At 53.8% G+C, this 24,083-nt stretch overlaps 1 protein-coding gene and 1 long non-coding RNA gene across 3 annotated transcripts in view; one reads left to right on the top strand and one right to left on the bottom strand.

Annotated features, from left to right (window-relative positions):
• Nucleotides 1-2,745, bottom strand: part of LOC131484343 (uncharacterized) — a 12,510-nt gene extending 9,765 nt beyond the window's left edge. Inside the window, exon 1 of one of the 2 annotated variants that reach the window (XR_009248177.1) lies at nt 2,681-2,745. This is a non-coding gene — a long non-coding RNA (uncharacterized LOC131484343). Of the gene's footprint in view, nt 1-491; nt 1,796-2,680 lie in introns of those variants that run through there. The other variant, XR_009248176.1, reaches the window with a different exon arrangement.
• CYS1 (cystin 1) lies at nt 2,078-24,083 on the top strand. Its single transcript, XM_058682523.1, has 3 exons — nt 2,078-2,548; nt 18,097-18,149; nt 22,486-24,083. The coding sequence occupies exons 1-3, from the start codon at nt 2,210-2,212 to the stop codon at nt 22,598-22,600; spliced, it is 507 nt and encodes a 168-aa protein (XP_058538506.1). The 5' UTR covers nt 2,078-2,209; the 3' UTR covers nt 22,601-24,083.

The raw sequence follows: 24,083 nt of genomic DNA, 5'->3' as shown, positions 1-24,083 counted from the left end.
GATGTATTTAAACTATGAGTCACATGACTAGACTCTACTTGGGCCGAAGTAAAACATGTTTTCCTTTAGATGATTAATCTTAGTTGAACTTAGTTCAAGAGAATGTCCTTTTCCCTCTGAATGTTTTTTTTTTTTCTCCAGGCTTAAAGAGTTTCAAGATGAAATTTGTTTTCTTAAAGAGAAAGCTTAAATCAATAGCTTCCAAATTAGACACATCTGTGGACTTAGAACACCCAGATGAGTTTAAATAATGATATATTGGGCCCATCTCCCACATCTGGATGGTTAAGACTGCACGTCAAAAAAAAAGGGGGGGGGGTAGTTAGAAAGCTTTCTTTGGTCTGTTGAGAATAAGACAAATGGATATGGACTTGAATCCCATGTTTATTCCATTTTCTCCGGCATGAAGTTTTAATCCCTACTCCTGGAGTGATAAAACAGTAACATTTCAAGTCCGTGGTTGGGAAAGGTTAGCCTAAATTTCATCTTACCAATCGTTCTGCAACTCAAGTCAGGATTCTAGTTGACTCCAAGTCAAGATGGGTAAGCAAGGCTCACGATGTTGGCATTCACTTACTTTGGAAAAGTTGGGTTTTTAAGTAAGTGGGAAAGAGAGAAAGGAATCAAGAGTAAATCCAACACAGGCACGACCAACAATAACATCCCTGGGGTTGAAGGAGACAGCTCTGAGGAGTCTCCTGCCCTTATTTGGGGGGTTAGTTCACTCGGAATAAGCGTTTTCTTTTATTTAGCCAATGACCAAAAGCTAGAATTAACGGTCAGTACCTATTGGTATTTCCTTTGCTTTTTTTTTTTTTTTTTTTTTTCCTGGGAGGGGAGAGGATGCTTTCTCTGTTCCCCCTTTTTGTAATTTTCCTTTCCTAACAGTGATTACTCTTTATGATGAGGGTTTTGGAAGAGGGGCAGCGTTCGGGCGCAGGCATGGGGCAGGAGGGGAGGGGCGGGAAGCCGAGGCCCGCCCCTGCCTGCCGCTGAGCTCGCTCGCTGGCTCAAAGAAAGGCTGGATGGGGATCTTCCCTTCTTCGCTCCTTCAGTCTCCTCTTAGGTCCCTCCGTGCGCGGGAGGGAGAGGGGCGGAGATTTGAGGCTGGGGGGCCACTGAGGTGCGAGGCCCTGCTCATCATCTTACACAACCTTCGGGTGTTTGTACCCCTTCCCCCGGGTGAACCATTGAGGGATGGTGGGCTCTGGTGGGGCAAGGCTGTGATGTCACCTCCCTACACTCATCACTTCCTCTCGCGGGCCTGGCTGAGCGTTTGCCTGGGGAGTGTTTCCCATAAACGAACGAAAAACCCAGTCAAGTTCTCCCCAAGGCCTGTCCGCGCCCTGGTGGTTTCAGTGCCCCGAGGGCGGCGGAGCGAGAGCCCGGCAGGCGGACCTGCTAGGGGGTCCCGACCCCAGGCGGGAGGAGGAACCGAAGACGACGACTGAGGAGGAAGGGATGCTCCGTTCCGATGTCCTCCACCCCCTACCCCAGTGCTCCGCACTCAGCTCTGGCTCCGCACCACCTCGCACGGGCTAGGGCCGCACCCCCGCCTCCCTCCCGGCCGCCCCTGGCTCTGGCCCTCCTCTCGGGGTCTGGACCCCTCACCCCCGGCCCGGATCCGCGCCAGCCGAAGTCTGCCCCCCACCTCCGCGTCCCCCAGGCCCGGGTCTGCATCCCCGCATCTCATCCACGTCCCTCAAGCCCGGATCTGCACCCCGGTCCTCCGGCCGCCCCTCTAGTCCCCCCATCCCCAGGCCCACATCCGCACCTCCAATCCCCGGCCGCACCCCCTCCCGAGTCCCCGCCCCCAACCCTGACCTCGTCCTCACCCCGCCGCGGGGTCCGCGCCCCCAACCCCCGGCCGCACCCCCTCCCGAGTCCCCGCCCCTAACCCTGACCTAGTCCTCACCCCGCCGCGGGGTCCGCGACCCCATCCCCCGGCCGCACCCCCTCCCGAGTCCCCGCCCCCAACCCTGACCGCGTCCTCACCCTGCCGCGGGGTCCGCGCCCCCATCCCCCGGCCGCACCCTCTCCCGAGTCGCCGCCCCCATTCCCGGATCGCGTCCCCCCGCCCCCCTCTATTCCGGGCCCGCACCCCCGCCCCGGCCGCGCCCCCTCCCGCGTCCCCGCCCCGGCCGCGCTCCCGCCCCGGGGCCGCGCTCCTGCGGGGAGACGGGCCTGCTCGGCGGGCGGCGGGGGCGCCATGGGCAGCGGCAGCAGCCGGAGCGGCCGGGCCCTGAGGCGGCTGCGCGGCCCCGACAGCCGGCCTGCGGGACCCGGCGGGGCAGCCTCGGAGGGAGGGACGCGGCCTCTGGTCTCGGCGACGGCGGCGGCCGCCCCGGAGGAGGCCCGGGAGGCGGAGGCGGCTGAGGGGGCGGCCGACCCCGGCCCCGACCCGGGCCCCGCGGCGCCCCCCGACGGCGGGGACGAGACCCTGCGCCTGCTGGACCAGCTGCTGGCCGAGTCGGCGGCCTGGGGCCCGGGCGAGCCGGCCCCGCGGGGCCCGACGCGGCCCCGACCCGCAGCCGGCGCCCGGAGCCCGGTGAGTGTCGGCGGGGCCCGCGGAGCCGTTGGGGCCGCGCCCTGTCCCCCCAGCGCCCCAGCCGCGTGCTCGCCCCCACCCGCCGCCGCGCCCGCGGTGCCCTGCCCCCCCTCTGCCTCGAGGGTCGCCCACCGTCTCCGTGTCTCCGAATGCCTCCGAGGTCTCTGCCGATCACGGGGCCTCTCCTTGCCTGACCCCCCTCCCCGCCCCGATCGTCTCCCTCTCTGCCTCTTCCGGGTGCTGGTCTCACTGCCTGGAGTTTGGGGTGACCGTGCCGGGAGCAGCCTCGAAGAGCTGGGGGTGGGGGGGGGTGGGGGGGTGAGTACACACCCTTTGGCAGGTAAGCGTCTCCCGGGCTGTCTTCCGGCCAGAGCTCGCCTTCCTTGGCTTTTAGAGCCGTGCGAGCACCCTCACAGCCCGGCATCCCAGACTCCTTCCAGCCCCGGTGGGAGCCGGCCAGGGCTCCCGTCTCAAGAGGAGGCTGTTAACGTGGTGGGACCGGTAGCCAACGGTGGCTCTCCAACGCCCCCCGCGTCAGACACATCAAGGTCCTTGCCTTGCTAGTCAAGCAATTCCCAAGCTACTGGCTATTTTTACGATGCTGTGGGATCTGTTTTTGGCTTCCCGACCCTGTCTTCCAGCACACTTGTAACAACAGCCCCGTTGTTCTAGAAAAACAATAAAAACGAGCTCTCCGGTTTGGCAACAGTCTTCGCTCCAGCAGAGCAGAATGCACAAGACCTTTACTATCAGCTCCTGGGCTTGGGGAGGACGCCAGAGGCAGCACCCCCTTCCCCGGAGCCCCCACAGGCTTTGCTTAACTGCTGGGGACCGTGGGGCAGGGGACTGGGGGGGGGGGGACGCGAGGAAGGGGTCTTCCCGGGCAGCCACCAAACAGTAGAACCCTGAAAAAGCCCCCATGAGGGCTGGGGAAGAGCAACGGTTCAAGGCAGACAGTGCATGGCGACTTCCTCCGGGTCCTCTGGCCCGTCCCCTGCATCCTCCCAAAGTGAGCCGTAGTAGGTGGGACTTGATTAGTTCACGAGATTCCTTCAGGACTACGTCACCATTCAGTTATATAACCCTGAAGATGGCCACACAGTTGAGAAATTGGGGGGAAATTCTGAGACAGCATGGAAGCAGTCCTTTAGCGCTCCGTCTTCCGGTGCCGTGGAAACTTCCCAAGTGAGAAGGGGAAAGAAACAAAAAGCATGGATTTCCCCTGATGTGCTGAGCATCACAGCGAGTCTCGGGGTGCAGGGCCGCCTCACTCACCCTTGCAGACATTTCTGTGTGCCCGGCACCGCTCCAGGTGCCAAAGCGGACACGGAAGGCACTCGGTCCTTGCCTGAAAGAAATCCGCAGTCTAATGGGGTGGGGGGTGGGGGGGGGGGGGAGACCCGACAAAAAGCAGAGACAGACCTGCATAAAGAGTCCACAGGAGGAGCCCCCTGGAGAGGCCAGGGTGGCCCTCCAGAAGGACAGCAGTGGACCCGAATCTGGAGGGATATGTGGCATGAGCCGGGCAAATGAGCCAAGGAGAGGAGGACATTTGTGCAGAGAGAACCCCAGTGCATGTGCAGAGGCGAGGGGGCGGGGTCGGCGGTGCACAGTCTGTGGGTGGTGGGGACATGGGTTGAAGAGGTCCCAAAGGGTGCGTGCCATGCTGTCATAGGTCATGCTAGGACTTTCCCATGGGAGGGAGTTCAGACTTTGCCGTGAAAGCTCTGGGTGCCTTTGAAGGGGTAGGCAGAGTGATCTGTGTTTTGGGAAGATTACACAAGCAGCTGTGGGAGGGGCTGGGCCAAGCAAGTTTGGAGCCCAAATGGCCAGCTGGGGGCTGCCTCAGTGGTCTGGTGAGCAGGTCCTGGGCGAAGCAGGACAGCCAGGGGGCTGAAGGGGAGATCCGGTCCAGAGGTACCTAAAGGTAAAATCAGCCAGCAGTGGTTGTTCTTATGGATGTGGATTATATGTATCCTCTGTGCCATAAATATTTCTTGAGTGGATCCTAGAATCACAGATTATTCGATCTGTAAGAAAGCTCCTTGGGGCGCCTGGGTGGCTCAGTCGGTTAAGCGGCCGACTTCGGCTCACGTCATGATTTTGCGTTCCGTGAGTTCGAGCCCCGTGTCGGGCTCTGTGCTGACAGCTCAGAGCCTGGAGCCTGCTTCGGATTCTGTGTCTCCCTCTCTCTCTGCCCCTCCCCTGCTCATGCTCTATCTCTCTGTGTCTCAAAAATAGATAAAAACACTAAAAACATAAATAAATAAAAATAAAAATTTTACCCACTGTTGATTAGAATTTCTTGGAGGCTAATTATGTACACTATCTCTGAACCATTATCCTGAATATTATGTATTACATTTGACTATGTTCAAGAATAGTTAAAGCTAATATTTTAATGTGCACTGGGGTCCCAAACATGCATGAACTCTTTTAATCTTTAACATTAGCATCATCCATTTTTACGGATGGGAAAGAGGAAACAGGCACAGAGAGGTCAAGCAACTTAACTAAAGCCACACAGCTACGGCAGAGCAGAGATCAGACTCTTGACAGCTCCTGTACCCTTACTATCAAGGTGTCCCCACCAGCTGTGATACCTGTGATGCGTCTCTGCCTTGGTCCACAGTCAGCTGGCAACTGTCACAGCCTCTCTGTATCCCCTGACCTGGTGGAGCCCTCTCTGGGCCCTGCCCTTCGGGGGTGGAATCACATAAGCACGGGGCTTGGTGGCGATTACTTCAGTTGATCAAGTTCTCTTTTTTTGTGTTCTTTCTCAATTCTTGGCTGTTTCCCTGATACAGTTAAGGTTATTGGATAGGAATGAAGTATTGTCATATTCTAAAGCTGGAATTTTTAAAATGAAGTGTGAAGAAGTATTTCAATCAATCATATATATCTGTATAGATGACATATGTCTCTTTCTCTATAGAGGCATAGAAGGATATATATCTACATAGAGGGGCTACTGCAGTGGTCCTGGTGGCATTGTGTTGACATCATTGAAATGACAATATTCTATTTTGAATTTTTATACTTAATCTCATAACCAGCTTCTCATACTGCTGCATAATATTCTTTTTTTTTTTTAATTTTCTTTAAGTTTCTTTATTTTTGAAAGAGTGAGACAGGGGAGGGGCAGAGAGAGAGGGGGGCAGAGGATCCAAAGTGGGCTCTGTGTTGACAGCCGACAGCCCTGGGCGGGGCTCGAACTCAGAAACCCTGAGATCATGACCTGAGCAGCTGGACGCTTAACCGACTGAGCCATCCAGGCGCCCCTTTAACGTTTATTTTTGAGACAGAGAGAGACAGAGCATGAACGGGGGAGGGTCAGAGAGAGGGAGACACAGAATCTGAAACAGGCTCCAGGCTCTGAGCTGTCAGCACAGAGCCCGACGCGGGGCTCGAACTCACGGACCGCGAGATCATGACCTGAGCCGAAGTCGGATGCTTAACCGACTGAGCCACCCAGGTGCCCCTCAAATTATAATTTTTAAAAATGCAGCAGTATCTCTGCCACTCAGTGCTCTATTAATTGGGGAAATGTACCATCTAATATCGACCCATGCATTCAATATATACTATTAGAGCACGTTCATGTGCTAGGTACTGCTCTGGGTGCTGGTCGTACATCAGTGAACCAAATAGACAAATAGACAAAACCTCCCCTAACATTCTGATCGTGTTAAGTCCAACAGTGAACAAAATAAAGAAAGGGGTCCACGATGACCCCAAAGTTTTTGGTTTGAGCAGCTAGAAGGATGTAGCTGCTGTCAGCTGACGTGGAAATATGGAAGGGACAGGTCTGGGGTCCCTCTCCTTGTAAGAGCCTGGCGCTCAGGGGAGAGGTGGGGTTTGGAGCCAAGAGTGTGGGACTTGGCAGAAGAGAGGAGCTCGGAACTTCGACCAGGGCACTGCTTACAACGATGCCGGCTGGCACCTGCCTGTGTCCCGGGCGCTGGTGTTTGAGCGGGTGACCTCGTTCCCTGGGGGAGGGCAGTGGGGGAAGCCCGATGGGCTGTGGTTCGTGGGGAATGGGAGGCGAGCAGCCAGAGTGTAGTCACCGCTTTCAGGAGGGTTCTTTTTACAGAGCAGCGATAGTGGATAGCCAAGGATGGCTCTGGTAGGATATTGAATTGGCCATAAAATCTCAATCCCAGAATGGGCCAGATAAGTGAAGCGTTTGAGATGCAGTGCGCTAATAAAATTCAAGGGCACCCTCAAAGAGGAAATTTTGCTTCCCATCCAGTGCACATAAATTCAGCACCTTTGCTACCAGATTATGGTTCAGGCTTTGTCCTCCCCTGCCTAATAAATCTGGGTCGCTCAAGGTCTAGGGAGGTTTGTTTTCTGGGAACTTTATTGTTGCTGCAAATGTAGCACTTTTTTTTTTTTTTTTTTTTTTTTTACAAGAAGGTCTAGGCCAATAATGTCTTCTAGTTAGGGTGAATGAATCCACCTTCCACCATTTTTGCAAAGGCTCCATTTTGGTCTAGCAAAGGAAGACCAGGGTCAATCTTGTCTATTACCATCAGCCAGGACTTCAGAGTAATTCTGGTTCACAGCTGCTATGGGATGTGATGGTGAGAACGAGCGATCAAACTAATTTCATGGCTGGAAAGTAGCTCACAGAGAGACTTAAAAAGTGACGGGTAATGGGATGCCTGAATGGATCAGTCAGTTGAGCATCTGACTCTTGATTTGGGCTCAGGTCATGATCCCAGGGTCGTGGGATTGAATCCCATGTCGGGCTGAGCTTGAGCCTGCTAAAAATTCTCTCTCTCTCTTTCTTTCTCTCTCTCTCCCTCTGCCCCTGTCCCCCCCCCCCAAAAAAAAACCCCAAAAGTGATGGGTAATATGATAGACTTTTGGCAAAAAAGCCACTATTTTGAAGACACTTACCCTCTGTCTGCTTTCAGACCTAACCTATAGCAAAGAACACATTTTTTTTTTTTTGACAGCAGCCTTATATAGTTTTTTATTATTTACTTATGGCATTTATTTATTTATTTACCTATTTATTTACTTATTATAATTTATTGTCAAGTTAACTAACATACAGTGTCTACAATGTGCTCTTGGCTTTGGCGGTAGATTCCCGTGATTCATCGCTTACATACAGCACCCAGTGCTCATCCCAACAAGCTCCCTCCTCAATGCCCATCACCCATTTTCCCTTCTCCCCCATCCCCCCATCAACCCTCAGTTTCTCTTCTGTATTTAAGAGCCTCTTATAGTTTACCTCTCTCTGACACTATTTTTTCCCCTTCCCTTGCCCCATAGTCTTCTGTTAAGTTTCTCAAGTTCCATATATGAATGAAAATATATATCTTTCTCTAACTGACTTATTTCACTTAGCATAATAGCCTCCAGTTCCATCCACATTGTTGCAAATGGCAGGATTTCATTCTTTCTCGTTGCCAAGTAGTATTCCATTGCATATACAAACCACATCTTTATCCATTCATCAGTTGGTGGACTAGTTTTGTTTTTAATGTTTATTTATTTTTGAGAGACAATGCAAGTGGGGGAGGCTCAGAGAGAGAGGGGGACAGAAGATCTGAAGTGGGCTCTGTACTGACAGTAGAGAGCCTGATGTGGGGCTCAAACTCATGAGCCATGAGATCATGACCTGAGCCAAAGTCAGACACTTAACCAACTGAGCCACCCAGGCGTCCCAGCAAAGAACACAAATTTAAGTCGTAGTAAGTGGTATTTGATCAGTCTGGGATTAATTAAAGAGTAAAACATAGTGCTGACCCCAAAAATGTCATAACTCTGTTGTGGAGGGTTGTGTAAACGTACAAGCGTCTTTCAGCATGGAAGCCGTGCAGCGGGAGCACGGAGGGGGTGTTATAGACACACAAGGAGTCAGATAATCCCGTCTAAGGGAGGGGTCTTCCCAGTGGACCTGATGCCCGAGTTGGTTCTAAAGGATCCGTTGAGTTTTCCAGCAGTGGGAAAAGGATGGAACATTCCATCCAGAGGGAACAGCGTGTAGAAAAACCCGGAGGGATGTGGGTGCTGTAGGAGAATGGCCTGTGGCCCAACATGGCTGGACAGCAAGGTGAGGCCAGATGCAGCATAAAAGGCAACCGTATGGCTTTGGGTCAGGATTTCATGACCTTCTAGGCTGAGGGACGGAACTTCAACTTGTAGGCAGTGGGAAGCTGGTAGAAGTTTCCTGTTGTTTATTATATTTAAATGTCAGGGCACCTGGGTGGCTCAGTCTGTTAAGTGTCCGACTTCCGCCCGGGTCATGATCTCACGGTTCGTGGGTTCGAGCCCCCGCATCGGGCTCTGTGCTGACAGCTCAGAGCCTGGAGCCTGCCTCTGATTCTGTGTCTTCCTCTCTCTCTGCCCCTCCTCCGTGCCCTCTCTCTCTCACTCTCTCTCAAAAACAAATAAACATTTTTTTTAAAATGTTGATTTAAAAACCAGAATAGGTAATATACATGCACAGGAGAAAAAAATGTAAAAGGTGCCCTGAAAATAGGGTTTCCCTTCTACCGTCCCCACCTTTTCCTGGGTTCCCTTCCCTGGAGACACCACTGTCTTCTCGAGCCTCCTTGCCAGCCTCGCTTCAGAAAAGTCAGAGGCGGCAGGAGGGAGGGAAGGAGGAGACTGCAGGAAGCAGGACAGCTCAGATAGGAGGGTACTAATCGAGGTCAGAGAAGGTGGGAGAAGACAAGGTGACACGTGGCCGTGACCAGCAAAGGTAGAGGAGGTTTTAGACGGGCTCCAAGGCTTCTGGCTTGTGTAGTTGAGTGGATAATGATGCTCAGTGTTGTGCAAATTAGGTTTTGTTGTGCAAATTATGTGCCAGTCAGACAGGTTCCCTCGGGCTGTCAGAAATTCACAACCAGTGTAGACAGCCCCGTGGACGGGCCGCCGCCGCCGCCCGCCGAGGCAGTCTGGGGGGGGGGGGGGGGGGGGAAGGCGGGGAGGAGAGGGGTGGGGAGGGAGCGGAGAAGCCTGTGGATTGGAAGAGAAGAGTGCTAAGTCTGGAGAACATCAAACACTGAAAGAAGAATCTGTCCCTCAGGGGATCTACAAAAACAGTGAGATCTCAAACCGTGAGAGGTACAGTGCCTGGAGCTGCGGGGAGGACGGATGACCCCAGAGGGCTCCCTCCCTCCACGGTCGCAGGTTGTTGGCTGCTGTGCTGGGCGGCGGGGCGGGGGTGGGGGTGGGGAGGCTAGCTGTGTTAAGGGCTGAGAGCACGGTCCCGCCGCGCCTGGCCCGCCGCCAGGCCTCAGCAATTGCTACTGAGCGCTGGTCGTAGAGGTGAAGGAATGCAGTGGGCAGGGTGTCGCGCAGCGTGCATGACCTCCGGGGGGCGCTGGCGAAGACTTTCTGGGACAGGTGATTCAGATTTGGGCGTGGGACAAGCCCTACCTGCGCTCCGGTGAAGGAGGGCCAGCAGTGGCCGGGGCAGAACAGGGGGTTCTTGCGTTTCTCAATGCCAGGGGCCCGTGACCGGCAAGGAAGGTAGCTCCCAGCCCAAGGCCACCAGCTAAGGTGGCCTCTGGACTCTTTTTCCGACGGCCAACGTCGGTAGTCTCTTTAGTTTGAGGATCAGATTGCTAGCACTGAAGGGTCCTGAGAGACCATGAGGCCCACATCTCATTTACAGCGGAGGCCTCGGGGGCTCAGCAGGGGGAGTTGCCCAAGGGTCCGGCAGGCCCAAGATCCTCGCCAGGTCATTTCCCTGCCGGTGCAAGGACACACCGGCTGGGCGGGGGAGGACCCTAGGGTGGGCAACAGGCCCAACTGTAGCCCATCTGTGGGTCTAGCCAAGCCCTCGGTGTTTATAATTATGTGATCAACGTACGTGAGTGTGATTTATAAGGTGATAAAAGGCTATATAAATACAATTTATTATCATTTTCCTCCAATTCCGCCCCTTTTAGCTTCTCCGGCGCCGCCTGGCCTTCATTCTCTCCGGAAACCCTTTCCGAAAGGCGTGGCCTCGTGGAGGGAGGTGGGGGCTCCGGAAGGCGGGGCCTCGTGGAGGGAGGTGGGGGCTCCGGAAGGCGGGGCCTCGTGGGGGAGGTGGGGGCTCCGGAAGGCGGGGCCTCGTGGAGGGAGGTGGGGGCTCCGGAAGGCGTGGCCTCGTGGAGGGAGGTGGGGGCTCCGGAAGGCGTGGCCTCGTGGAGGGAGGTGGGGGCTCCGGAAGGCGGGGCCTCGTGGAGGGGGGTGGCGGTGGGGGGGGCTCCAGGACTGGTGGTCTCGGAGTCTGAACCTCTTTTTGTGAAAAAGTCTGGTTGTCATTTTAACAATGCAGAACAGGTCTCCTGCAGAGCCCACCGTGGCCCGCAGCGTTTGCTGCCTGGGAAGCGGCGGACAGGGGCTGTGTGGGGACAGGAGCGCCCGCTGGCGGTGGGAGGGCTGGGCCCGAGGGCAAAACCCTGGAAATGGCTGAGGCCGGGAGGTCGGGTACCAGGAATTCCCCTACACTGTTCTCTCTACTGCATGTGTTCCAATGTCCGTAATGAAACAGAAAATACCCAATCAACCAAACAAACGTGAGCTTCAAAGAAGAATAATTCTTCACCAACGAAGAAGGGGAAAGTCTATCCGTGCTGTGGAATATTACCCAGCAGCAAGAGGGAGTAAACTATTGGGGCGCCTGTCTGGCTCAGTCTGTAGAGCACATGACTCTTGATCCCAGGGTCATGAGTTCAAGCCCGGCATTGGGTGTAGAGTTTACCTTAAAAAAAAAGTTGTTTTTTTTTAAGGGAGTGAGTTATTGATACAACATGGATGGATCTCAGAATCATTATACTGAATGAAAGAAGCCAGAAAATGGGTGCGCGCTCGAAGCAGATCGATGGTTGCCTGGAGACAGCAGGGCAGCGGAGGGAAGGAGGGACCACAGAGGGCATGACTGCGATGATGGTCGGTATACACTTGTCGAAGCCTACCAAATTGAATTCTTTCAGCATCTGTGGCTTGTTCTATGTCAATTACCGCATCCTTGATATGTGTATGTATATATACATACAAATCTGTTAAACATGAAGACTTAGTGGGGAGGAATCTCTAAACAAAAGAAGCAGAATGTGTACATTTTGGTAAATAAAAGCTGCAGTGGATTTTCTAAAAATCCACCATTGATCCCTCACCTTTCTCGAAAACCCTTAGTTGTAAGAGTCTGAGGAGACTGCAAGAGGCCGTCTTATTCACTTCCTCCTCCTCTCTTCTGCTTCTCCGTCAGCTCTGGCTTCTTCAAAGCCTCGGTAAGATCTCGAGTGATGACACATCCCCCTCCCGCCCATACGCACTCACGCGCTCCGCTGAGCTCAGCCCAGTTCCCACGGCCGGCCCCAGCCCAGGCGCCACGGTCCCCCACCGCCCCCCCCCCCCCCCCCCCCCCCCCCACCGTCCCGGTGTCCGTCTGGCCCAGGGGTGGCAGGCCGCCAGCTGGCAGGCGGCGGGAACTCGTGGCTGCACTAGGTCTGGAGCGGCCGGCAGGGGCCGCTGTGTCTTTGCTTTTCATCCAAACTCCCCGGCGGCTTCTGCAAGCTGTGTTTCTGGGAGGGCATCTAACCCAGTCCGCCTGTGAGAGTCAAGTTAAAGGCTTAAACAAACTGGCAAGGAAAGGACCCTGCGTTCAAACCGCAGGCACAGAAGGAAGCCTCGGTAAACGTTAAGCAGGTGGAACAGGGCTGAGCCATCAGGGAAATTACAAAAGCAAGAGTACGACCTTCCTTCCGAACCCCGCCGTAGGGTGTGCGGTTCACGTGGGGGATGGTGTTCACGTGGCGGATGCGGTTCCGCGTCGTCGCTGCCTTGCGTGGCCGGCAGTGCGTCCCCGTCAGGCTGATCCTGCGAAGGTTTGACCCTCCGTTGCCCTCCCGATGGGAGAAACTACATTTGTAACAACCCTATGACACAGTCTGGGGGGTATAGGGGAAAGCCAAAGCAGGTGACAACAGAAGCTGGTTCCAGAAGCTGACAAGAGGGAACAAGCGTCCAAACAGGATGATACCATAAAAAGTAGCTCCAGGGTGGTTGGGTAAAAAAGTACTACTTTTCTTCTCTGGCGTCTCTCAGCATGCACGCGGGCCCAGTGACTGAAAGCTGTAGGGAGGCAGGTTGGTACCGATATGAACGAGAACTTTCCGACGTGCCCAAGAGAATCCAAAGCAGGCATCAGCAAGATACGGTGCGTGTGTCCTGCGGGGTATTATTCAGCCTTGAAAAGGAAGGAAATTCCGGCACATGCTACAGCAGGGATGCAACTCAAAGACATGCCAACTGAAATAAGCGAGACAGAAAAGGACAAATATTGTACGGCTCCTCTTAAATGAGGTGGCCACTCCGATTCATAGACAATAGAAGGGTGGTTACCAGGGATGTGCACAGGGACCGGGAGTTGTTTAACGAGCCCGAGTTTCTGTTTTGTAGGATGGAAAGAGCTCTTGAGATTGGTCGCACAACCCAATGAATGTACGTGATACCGAAATGTACTCTTAAAAATGGTTACGATGGTAAATTTTAGGCTATGTGTATTTTACGCCAATAAAGCATTTTTTTTTTTTCAACCAAAAAGAGCATTTGGATAGTCTGCGCTGCTCTGAGAGGGGATGGGTGGCTTCGGGAGGCAGCGGAGGTAAGTGTGTGTGTGAGTAGTGTATGTGTGTATCACTTCCTGTCCTCTGTCTTTCTCCGCCCCCCACTCTCTGTCCCTCTTCCTATTGTGAATTCCCTGCTGACGTGGGAGTCGTCTCCTCTTCATCTTTATACCCCCCAGAGGCAACAATGAGTGTTCAAAGAAACGTGCCATGATATTGGCTCCCCCATAGCACGATCACCAGCCACCAGCAGCCGCAGCGGTACCCCTTGGGGTACCCCTGAGACGGGGCTGTGCACCTCTGCCATGCGGCCGGCCCCCACTTGCAGACAGCGTCAGGCGGGCAAGAACAATGCGGACAATGCGTTGGAGCTGGCTGGCCGTCCACTGCCCACCCCCACAGGGCCTGGGTTGGCAGGACATACCCAGTGCGTGCTTCCTTCCATTTCCCACCGCGGACGTTTCCCAAGGAACATGTCAGAACGCATTTCTCCGGGAACAACGTGTCGTACTGGACCCTCTCCTTACGCCTTGAAGACCACGATGTTCCCTGGGCCAACCTCTTCATGTGCTCCAATTACCTTCCAGGGGGGCTTTGTCAGACGTCACTCTAGATCGGACGTTGGTTCGGATACTTATTGGTCGTCGATAGGGTGGGTGTTACACTAAGGATGAGCCGGATGGATAATGGGTAAGTGGGTAAGTCCCCATTATGCAGACGGATAGACTGAGGCCCAGAGAGCCTCACAATCCACCCGGAGGCATATCATTATTAAATGGCAGAACTGAGAATTGAACCCTTTTCCGTATTAATGCTATTTTTACTCGACTATGCCGACTGCTGTACAGATTTTAAACTCAACATTATAACAACCCAGCAACTTGACATACAACTTAATTTGGGAAATATTTCGTGTTTATTGTGTGCCCAGCTTGGAGAGCTGTAAACTTGGGAGAACTGATACTCTTGCTGGGGAGGACTAAGTAACGTCAACAGGTTAATAACTAGACGACAGTATAGAATACAGCATCGGTCCGATGATAGAAACGATAATAGCTGATACTGAGAACTTACTAAATGCCAGGCGCTTTGGAATCACCCTAAAGTATCTCACAGAAAACTCGCGTTTCACACGGGAAACCAGGGGTGCCCAGGTGGCTCAGTCAATTAAGCGTCTGACTCTTGGTTTCGGCTCAGGTCACGATCTCACATTTCGAGAGTTCAAGCCCCACGTCGGGCTCCGAGCTGACAGCATGGAGCCTGCTTGGGATTCTTTATCTCCCCCTCTCTCTCTGCCTCTACCTCACTAGCTCTCTATCTATCTCTCTCAAAAATAAATAAACATTGGGGCCCCTGGGTGGCTCAGTCGGTTAAGCGGCCGACATCAGCTCAGGTCATGATCTTGCGGTCCGTGAGTTCGAGCCCCGTGTCAAGCTCTGTGCTGACAGCTCAGAGCCTGGAGCCTGTTTCGGATTCTGTGTCTCCCTCTCTCTGACCCTCCCCTGTTCATGCTCTGTCTCTCCCTGTCTCAAAAATAAATAAAACGTTAAAAAAAATAAAAAATAAATAAATAAACATTAAAAGAAAGAAAGAGAAAGAAAGAAGAAAGAAAGAAAGAAAGAAAGAGAAAGAAAGGAAGGAAGTAAGGAAGGAAGGAAGAAAGAAAGAGAAAGGAAGGAAGGAAGGAAGGAAGGAAGGAAGAAAAAAAGAAAAGCAAAGGTCAGGAAAACCACCCACAACCTCATAGCTAGTAGGGCAGGGTTTGGTCTATCACTCTTTCAAAATTCATGCCCTTGACTACCACATGCCCACACTATCCAACTGCACACCCCCACAGTCTCTGTGCTCTTACACATATTGCCAGCTGTTTAATGTGTCTAAGACTCACTTCTCCAGTGACGTCGCCAGCACCTCAAGAACGTGGAGTGCATGTCTCCATGGCAGCTGATAGAGCACTGGGCACGCTGGGGGCGCTGGGTGAATGGCTGTTGAATGATTGATCCGTGTGATTACATCTCCGACTCAGAGGAGGGAGGGGGGCTTTGAAAGAGAATGTGGAGAGAATATAAACAGCTTCCTATGGAAGCAAAGTCCTCTCTTTTCACAGTGTAGGATCATGGAATGAGGAACACAATTGCTGTACTATTACAACGAAAACACAAAACCTTTAAACCTTCCCAATGTCTGCAGAATAAGTAAGGTCCCTATACCAGGCCTGAATGCATAGGTTTAATCTCAAGTGGTCCCAGACTGGAAATGCCCCTGAGGTGCCTGGAAAAAGTCATCTTACTCTTAAGCCTCAGAGGATACTCACAAAGAAGTTTCCAGGGACAATGAGCAGCAAACCATAAAAAAAATGACCGACTGTGGGGCACCTGGGTGGCTCAGTCAGTTGAGTGTCCAACTTCTACTCAGGTCATGATCTCACTGTTGGTGAGTTTGAGCCCCACGTCGGGCTCTCCGCTGTTGGCACAGAGCCTGCTTTGGATACTCTGTCCCTCTCTCTCTCTCTCTCTCTCTCTCTGCCCCCCCTTGCTTGTGCTCTCTCCCTCTCTCTCTCAAAAATAAATAAAACGTTAAAAAAAAAAAAAAAACAACTATGCAAGGGACCCAGTGGAAACTAGAAGAAATAATAGTCAGAAGGGGCACCTGGCTGGCTCAGTTGGTGGAGAGGGTAATTCTTGATCTCAGTGTTGTGAGTTTGAGCCCCACCTTGGGTGTAGAGATTACTTAAAAATAAAATTAAAAAAATTTTTGCATTTCATTTATTTGAGAGAGAAAGAGAGAGAGCTTGTGTGAGCATGGGAGAGGGGCAGAGGGAAAGAAAGAAAATGTTAAGCAGGCTCCACACTTAGCACGGGGCCCAGTGTGGGGCTCAATCTCACAACCCTGGATTGATGACTAGAACCAAATCAAGAGTCGAACGGATGCTCAACCAACTGAGCCACTCAGGTGCTCCCAAAATAAAATCTTGAAAAAATAGATCAGTGAAGACCTCAGTTATTTGGATTACCAGGCACAGGTTATAATCAATTTATGTTTATTCTGTTTAAAGAAAATACCTGCAAAGGACAAGGGCCTAGAGAAAGTGACCTAGTATATTTGAAAAAGAACCAAACAGAACTTGTAGAAATGGAAGCTAGAATAAACAAAGTTAAAGGTCCCGAGGTACAGGTTAGCGGGAGATTAGACAGACACAAAGAGAAGATTGGCGAGCTGGAAGACAGAACTGGAGAAATGACCCTGAGCGTAGCAGCCAGATGAGGGTCGGATCAAGAATGCTCGAGAAAAAAAACCACAGCAGACGTTATGCTGTGGAACAATAGAAACTTTCCCTTTCAATAAGGGAGCAAGACAAAGATGGCTGTTATCATCACCTCTTTCCATGTGGTGCCAGAAGTACAGAAAGGTTAGGGGGAAATCAAATGGCCATTATTCCCAGAGAATGTGAATGGGAACAAAAACAATACAAAGAGAATCTCTAAGTAGATTATTAAAATTAACAAGTGAATTGGTAAGTTCACTGACCACCCCCCTCACCAATATATAAATTTCTGTTATATTTTTGCAACAACAAGAGATATAAAATAAAATTTTATTTTAAAAAGATGACGTAGGGGCTCCTGGGTGGCTCAGTTGGTTAAGCATTCGACTTCGGCTCAAGTCATGATCTCACAGTTTGGTTCATGAGTTCGAGTCCCATGTCAGGCTCTGTGCTGACAGCTCAGAGCTGGGACCCTGCTTCAGATTTTGTGTCTCTCTCTCTCAAAAATAAATAAACATTAAAAAAAAAGGATGATGTTGATGGAGCGACTGGATGGTTCAGTTGGGTAAGCATCAGAATCTTGATTTCAGCTCAGGTCATGATCTCACGGTCATGAGATCAAGCCCTACATCAGGCTCTGTGCTGATCATAGAGCCTGCTTAAGATTCTCTCCCTCTGCCCCTCCCCTCTTGCATGCAGTCGTGTTCTTTCCCTCAAAAAACAATTAATTTAAAAAAATAAAAACAAAAAGATGTTGTTGATAATAGCATTGCAAACACCAACCATCTAGGAACTGGTCTAAAAAGAGACATCCATGGTCCCCACAGGGAAAATGAAAAAATTCCTTCAAAGACTAAACGAGGGGCGCTGGGTGGCTCAGTCAGTCAAGCTCTTGGTTTTGCCTCAGATCAGGATCTCACAGTTTGTGGGATCGAGCCCCAAGTGTGGAGCCTGCTTGGGATTCTCTCTCCCCCTCTCTCTCTGTCCCTCCACCGTTCTCTCTTGCTCTCTCTCAAAAAGAAAAAAATAATAAATCCACTTTAAAAAATAGTTGCTTAAAAAAAAAAAAAAGACTCAATTAAAGAAGCCCTGAATGAATGGAGAAGATATCAGTTCCCTCCAAATGATCCATAGTTTAATATAAACCCAACAAAATCCCCAAGGTTTTTTCTTCCCATAAAGTATGACAAGTTGATCTCCATACATATATAGGGAAATGCAAAGAACCAAGAGTGGTCAGGACTCTTTTTAAAAAAAAAGGGGGGCGGGGGAAGACTTGCATGAGCAGGTGTTCAGGCTCGTTCTAAAGCTGTGTGCGACCTATGGGGCGAGGCACTGACTCCCGGAAAAGCCCACACACAGCTGTGCAACGTGTCCATGCACCCTTGTCTTGGGACAGACACAGCTTGGCCGGGCAGAGAGGACGGCGGACGGTGACCCCTGGAGATGAGAGATGGGGGGGTAGCGGGGGTACCTGGCTGGGAGGCAGGGAGTTGCTTTGTGTGAGCTTTGCAAAGTCGCCCCCTCCCCCAGCCTCAGCCCTCCCACCTGTGAAATAAGCGGACGGAACTAGAAAGCGGGAGGGCAACTTTTCGACGCTGGGTTGCCTAGTCCCTGGTTGAACGTGGTGGTGGCCAGAACGTTAGTCGGGGCGCACCGTTGCCAACATTTTGATGCTCCTTCCTTTTGTCCTTTTCCAGGTGTCCTCAAAGCAGAGTGCTGACAACCACCCAGGGAGCAGCAGTGTCTATGGGTAAGTGCTAGGTTGGGGCCAGCTCGTTGCCTCTGCCATTTACTTTGAGGGAGGGAGAGAGAGAGTCCCAAGCAGGCTCCACACCGTCATCACAGAGCCCCGTGCGGGTCTCGATCCTGTGAACTGAGAGATCATGGCCTGACACTTAAGAGTCAGACACTTAAACGACTGAGCCCCCCCCTCCCCCCCCCGCCCCGCCGATGTCCCCAAAGCCACAGGTTCTTGTGTCAGCCAGCTGCCCGCAGAGCCCTTGTGGCTCACAGGTCGCCGTCCAGATGCGGCCCTGTCCTTACAGGGGGGCCCCAGCCACAGGAGCTCAGAAGCCCTATGCCTCCCAGCTGCGTTGTTGATCTTCCTCCTGAGAAAGGCCAGCCTGACCCAGGTCATCCAGGGCATTCCCCACCTCGCTCGTTCGCTCTGAAACTGTGTGCAGGGGCGCATTTGTGGAAGAGACGCGGCCTCAGCCTTCAGGAGTTTATAGCCTGAAGGGGTGACAGATGGGTCTCCTGTGATGGCATTACAATTTTCTCGGGAAAGTGCTTTTAAAACCCTTGTAGGGTTAGCTGAGGACCCCAGGCCTTCTCTGTTCCAGGCCATCCCGCCTGGCTCTGGGCCGAGTGACCAGCAGCCCAGCAGGAGGCAATGACTTTGGGCCCCTGTTCTGTTCCCCCCCCGACCCTGCCCTCCTGGCTTCCTCACCTCCAGTCTGATGACCGTGATCCGCCCTGTCACTGGCATGTGGGTGACTGTGGTATCCAGGACCATGGGTGGGGACAAGTGTCAAACTTTGGGCTTAACAGCTGTTTTTCTTACTGATTCCAAATGGTTTCAGGGCAAGAACCCTGCTGGTTTCCCTTACTTAACACACATTAAAAAAAAAAAATTTTTTTTTAACGTTTATTTATTTTTGAGAGACAGAGACTGAGCAGGGGAGGAGGAGAGAGAGAGGGAGACACGGGATCCGAAGCAGGCTCCAGGCTCCGAGATGTCAGCACGGAGCCCGACATGGGGCTCAGACTCACAGACCGCGAGATCATGACCTGAGCTGAAGTCAGCTGCTTAACGGACTGAGCCACCCAGGGGCCCCTTATCTGACACACGTTTGCAAGGGTCCTTCCCGGAGGAGCTTGGTCTCTTCAGAAGTGCAGGCAGTGGGGGGCGCCTGGGTGGCTCAGTCGGTTAAGCGTCCGACTTCAACTCAGGTCACGTTCTTGCGATCTGTGAGTTCGAGCCCCGCGTCAGGCTCCGTGCTGACAGCTCAGAGCCTGGAGCCTGTTTCAGATTCTGTGTCTCCCTCTCTCTGACCCTCCCCCGTTCATGCTCTGTCTCTCTCTGTCTCAAAAATAAATAAACGTTAAAAAAAAAATTCTTTAAAAAAAAAAAAAGTGCAGGCAGTGGGCTTAGGGGAGGTCAGAGAGGGGACAGGAGCAGCCTGAGGCCTCACGGAGGAGTTGGGGACGACGACAATGGTTTGAAGGCACGTGGGAGTTCACCGAGGGGAGGGGGCCGTCAGAGCAGCCTCTCTAGCCGAGGACGCCGTGTGCAGGCAGGTGGCATCTGGGCACAGGGCAGTGAGGGCATGGAGGGCGGGAAGGTCTGGGTTGTAGAGAGGGCACTAAGTGCCTGCTGGGACCCCGACTTGGCGTAGAGGGTGAAGCGGTGAGAGCACATACCCCCACCCCCACCCCTGCACCAGCAGTCAAGGCCCAGAGCCTTATCAGCATCACAGAGAGCCCTGGGCCTCCTTCAAACCCTTCTCACGGCTCTGCCTGCCTGGAGGAAGTGGGCTTCGTGCTTGGCAGCCGGGTGTGGTCTCGTGAGCTGGGGCGGGACACCATGTCCCACTGTAACGCCTGCCCCGGGGGGCGCCCGAGCATGTGGCTCTTTCCTTTGGACCTGGGGACCTGGGGGCATGGGGACAGGCCTGCCTATGGGTCCCCAGGAACGAACCGCCCACAGCTCAGTCCTGGATGAATATTTCCACTGATTTTAAAGAGAATTAGCGTGACTTTCTCCAGTTTCCCTTCAACTTAGAAGGGTTAAATTCTGCCACGAATGAATTCGTTATTTCTTCTTTTCGAGAGAAGAGGCCGCACTCCAGGACGCCCCTCAGGCATCCCCACCTTCCCCAGGAGTCTACTTACTCGCTGGCCCTGTCAGGCTCTGTCGGCCTGCCCCGGTGCCTCTCGGGAAGGAGGACAGGGTCACAGAGGCAAGCTCTGGGGGGGCGCTGACCCTCCCCAAGGTCAGGACAGGCGGCAGCCTGCCTCTGGTCCCCAAACTTGGGCTCCGGGGCCTTTGAGGAGAACCCCCTCGGGGAGTGAGCAGCAGGTCTCCTGCCCCACACCTGCTGTGGCTCCCGTTGCCTCTGGGCCCTCTGTGGCCCTTCTCCCCACTCCCTCCCCCCCCATGCAGCTCTCTGGGGCAGGCGGTGGCCACACTTCCTTCCCTGCCTCCTCCCCCACCCCCAGCTCTGCTGTCAGAACCTGTCAGAGTGGCATTTCTGGGAGAAATATCCTAACATCTGCAGTTTGCTTTGAAATACCTGCAGAAATCAGATGAAGTGGATGTTGTGATAAATACAGCAAAAAAAAAAAAAATGTATTTACTTAATCGTTGAATCTACAATTTCAACCTTTCTCTATGCTTGGAAGTCTTTGTAATAAAATGTTGATGAGCAAAATCCTTCAAAGCCCGGTTAAAATATATCCCCCCCCCCCCGAATCTCTCCCTCCCCTCTGTCCTCATCAAGCTGGTGTCTCTCCCTCCTTGATTGCCACCCAGCCTCCACACTTGTGACCTGTAACGTAGCAGCTACATAGGACAGGTGGGCTTATACCCTCGCCCAGCCTCAGGAAGGCAGGATGGGTCTCTGACTCATCCCCGGTCCCTCACAGCACTGGGCCCATAGTAGGCGTCTCACAGATGCTTCTTGGAAAGGCCTGTTTGATGTAAACCTGGGCCACGGGGGCCTTGACCAAACGTGAAAACCTTTGACCCCCGAAACCTGATCATCCTTGATGACATCTGCGTCCTTCTGAGGGACGAGGGCGGAGACGTGTAGAAGCATCAGGGCTGGGCCGGTCAGGCTGGCTTTGTGGACACGGCCGGCCGGCCTCCCCTGAGGTCTCTGGGGATTGGGCCACAGAAGCTGAGGCCCTAGGAGGGGAAGCCTGGCGATCCCGGTGGCTCCGGTCTGCACCTGCCACTGAAGAGCCCCCAGCCCGGCCACCTGTGTTCACAGGTGGGGAAACGGACCTGGAAGCGGGGAGCCAGCCCAGCCCTCCGACCGGCAGGGCAGTGCGGGTTCCCTCTCCAGCACAGCAGCGAGCCTCCGGCAGGCAGGTGGGAGGTCCCCGCGACACGACCGGGGAGCGGCCGGAAAGAAAGGGAAGTTTGGGGTACAACGAACACCACCCCAAAGTCCCTACAAAGTCCAGAAAGTCAGGGGGTGAACCATCAGGGGTAGGCCGGAGGGAAGCACTTTCTGAAGGCTGGGTAGCAGGAACAAGGGTCTGACTGTGGTCGCTTCTCCCGCGTCCAGTCCTGTCCGAATGCCGCACCTCCTGTGTGACCCCCGAGGGCGCGGGCCCAGCGCGTCAGTCAGGCAAACGGATGTCTGCAGTCACATTCGCGAGGGGCTGTGCAGCGTGTACGATTCAGTGTCACACGCTGTCTGCACATGATATTATTTATGCCTACGGACACAGCTCCATTTTATTTTGTTGTATTGTATTTTTTATTTATTTTTTGAGAGAGAGAGAGAGAGAGAGACAGAGAGCCAGCTGGGGAGGGGCAGAGAGAGAGGGAGACACAGAATCCGAAGCAGGCTCCAGGCTCCGAGCTGTCGGCACAGAGCCCCACGCGGGGCTCGAACTCACGGACTGTGACATCGTGACCCGAGCTGAAGTCTGACGCTGAACCGACGGAGCCACCCAGGCGCCCCTGAACATAGCTCCGTTTTAGAGGGAAAACATTTGATGCTCAGAGCTGCAAATGCCTCGGCCAGGGTCGCAGAGCTAGTAAGTGACAGAGCTGGGATCTGAACCCTGGCCCTTCTACCCTGAGGGCCCTGACCCTTAAACTTCCCAGCCGCTGGCTTCCTCACCTGGGTAAGTAGGGGGAAGTGAGGTCTTAGCGGATAATGTCATGGGCAACGAAGCCAGAGCAGTAGGCAGAGGCCTGCTCGTGTAAAAGATTAAGAAGGTATCCCACAAAGGTTTTCAGTTTGGGTCTGAGGACGGATCAGGAGTCCACGAAGGGGCCATTGTAGAGATGACGAGTTTGAAGGTGACATCTTACCTCCTGACACCCTGTCCGTGTCTCCGGCCCACAGAACCCCAGACGGCAGCCACGGGAGGCCAGACGGGCAGTCGGACATCCCCGCCGTCTCGTATGACTACTCAGAGGAGGCGCTGATGGCCAGCATCGAGCAGGAATACTGTCGCTGAGGCCTGGCAGGCCCCCCGCCCCCGCCCCTCCTCTGCCACCGGTCCCACCTGACCCGACTGGGGTGGCGCCTCACCTCCCCCTGTCCAGGCTCTGGCTGGAGCCGAGCCCCCTCCAACACGCAGTTACTCCCGGCTCTTTCAAAAGACCCGGCTTCCAGCAAGCTGGCTCCAGGGGTCCGTCGTGCCGACCATGGCCTGAAGAGAGACCCCGGGGCTGCCCCACAGGTGCGTGGGCGGGAGATCTCCCCGAGGCTCCTCTCAGTCCCCGGGGAGGGCTTGCCTACAAGGTCCTTCCCCTCTCCGATGGCCCTCTCTCTGTCTGGGCTGGGGACAGCTCACCGGCTCACCGGCTCCGGCTGCCCTCTGTGGGTCCCGGGGCAGGGCCTAGAGTCTGCATTTCTAACCAGCTCCCAGGTGAGACCCAGGCCCCCGGGGCCCCAGCCTCCCTTGGGGTAGGAGGGATTGAGTCTAAGCTTCAGACCTTCCTTCCTGGTGCTGGGCCTGGGTGACAGAGGGGAGCACAGGGCCGGGAGCTGGAGCCCCCGGTTCTGATCCTCCCTCTTGCACTCCCTTGCAGCCACTTTCCCCTTGTGGGCCTCAGTTTCCCTCTCCAGAAAGTGGGTCCTGGGGGCTCTTCCGGGCATTCTGGCCCTGACAGTCTGGAATTAGACAATTCCAGGCTTCCGTGATCCCTGCTGTTCCGCCACCCGCTGGGGCACAGGGCTGCCCCCCCGCCTGCTGAGGGTGGGCGCCCCTGTGCACCTGTAGGAGGTCTTGAGGGACACCCGCCCTCGGCAGACCACGGCCTGACGGGACTGTTTTACTCTCTTCCCACCGGGTAGAAGGTAGAAGGGCGTCAGAACAAAGGGGCACGTGGGGGCGACGTCAGCTTTGGCCGAAACCAGGATGGGTCTCAGCTTGCTGCATTTACCACCTCCCTGGCGTCGCCTGCAAGGTGCAAGAGCATCTCGGGAGCTGACGAAGGGCCCGTTGGCACCGTCCCCAGACCCACGGGCCTGCTGCCGTCATCGGCAGGCGGATGTTGCCATGAACTTTTATTACTCGACAAGAGAGCCTTTGATGGGCTGTTCCATGGCTGGGAGGTTCTTCCCGCTGAGCCAGAGGACGGCCCGACGGAGCCTTCCCACAGCCGCCCCTGAGGGATGGACCAGGACCTTGACAGTGACAGCTCTGCCCCATCCAAGCCCCAATCCTCTCTTTTGATCAGAGATGACAGCCATTACTGTTTTAATAATATGAAACACTCCTTTTAAGAGAAGTTAAAATGTTATTCAAGGACAAGGCCTTGAATTCAATGATGTAAAGTGTTTACAAGTTTATGTCGTTATTTTGTTAAAGCAGAAAACGTTCAGCCGGTTTCCGAGAGAAAGATGATACCCCTGCCTCGTCCAGGGGAAACCTCACACAACCCTTAAGGACACGAAAGTGTTAAGAAAATAAAACTCCTCATGTCGTTACTACA

The sequence above is a fragment of the Neofelis nebulosa genome, chromosome 9, assembly GCF_028018385.1.
Source record: "Neofelis nebulosa isolate mNeoNeb1 chromosome 9, mNeoNeb1.pri, whole genome shotgun sequence".
NCBI lineage: Eukaryota > Metazoa > Chordata > Mammalia > Carnivora > Felidae > Neofelis > Neofelis nebulosa.
Note: the sequence above shows the minus strand (reverse complement) of the source record. Positions and strands in the feature narration are given on the sequence as shown.

Excerpts from the sequence above, each read along its gene's own strand:
- CYS1 (XM_058682523.1), top strand. The coding sequence starts at position 2,210 with ATGGGCAGCGGCAGCAGCCGGAGCGGCCGGGCCCTGAGGCGGCTGCGC. Across the intron at positions 2,549-18,096 it reads CAGCCGGCGCCCGGAGCCCG|GTGTCCTCAAAGCAGAGTGC; the intron begins GTGAGTGTCGGC and ends GTCCTTTTCCAG. Across the intron at positions 18,150-22,485 it reads GGGAGCAGCAGTGTCTATGG|AACCCCAGACGGCAGCCACG; the intron begins GTAAGTGCTAGG and ends TCCGGCCCACAG.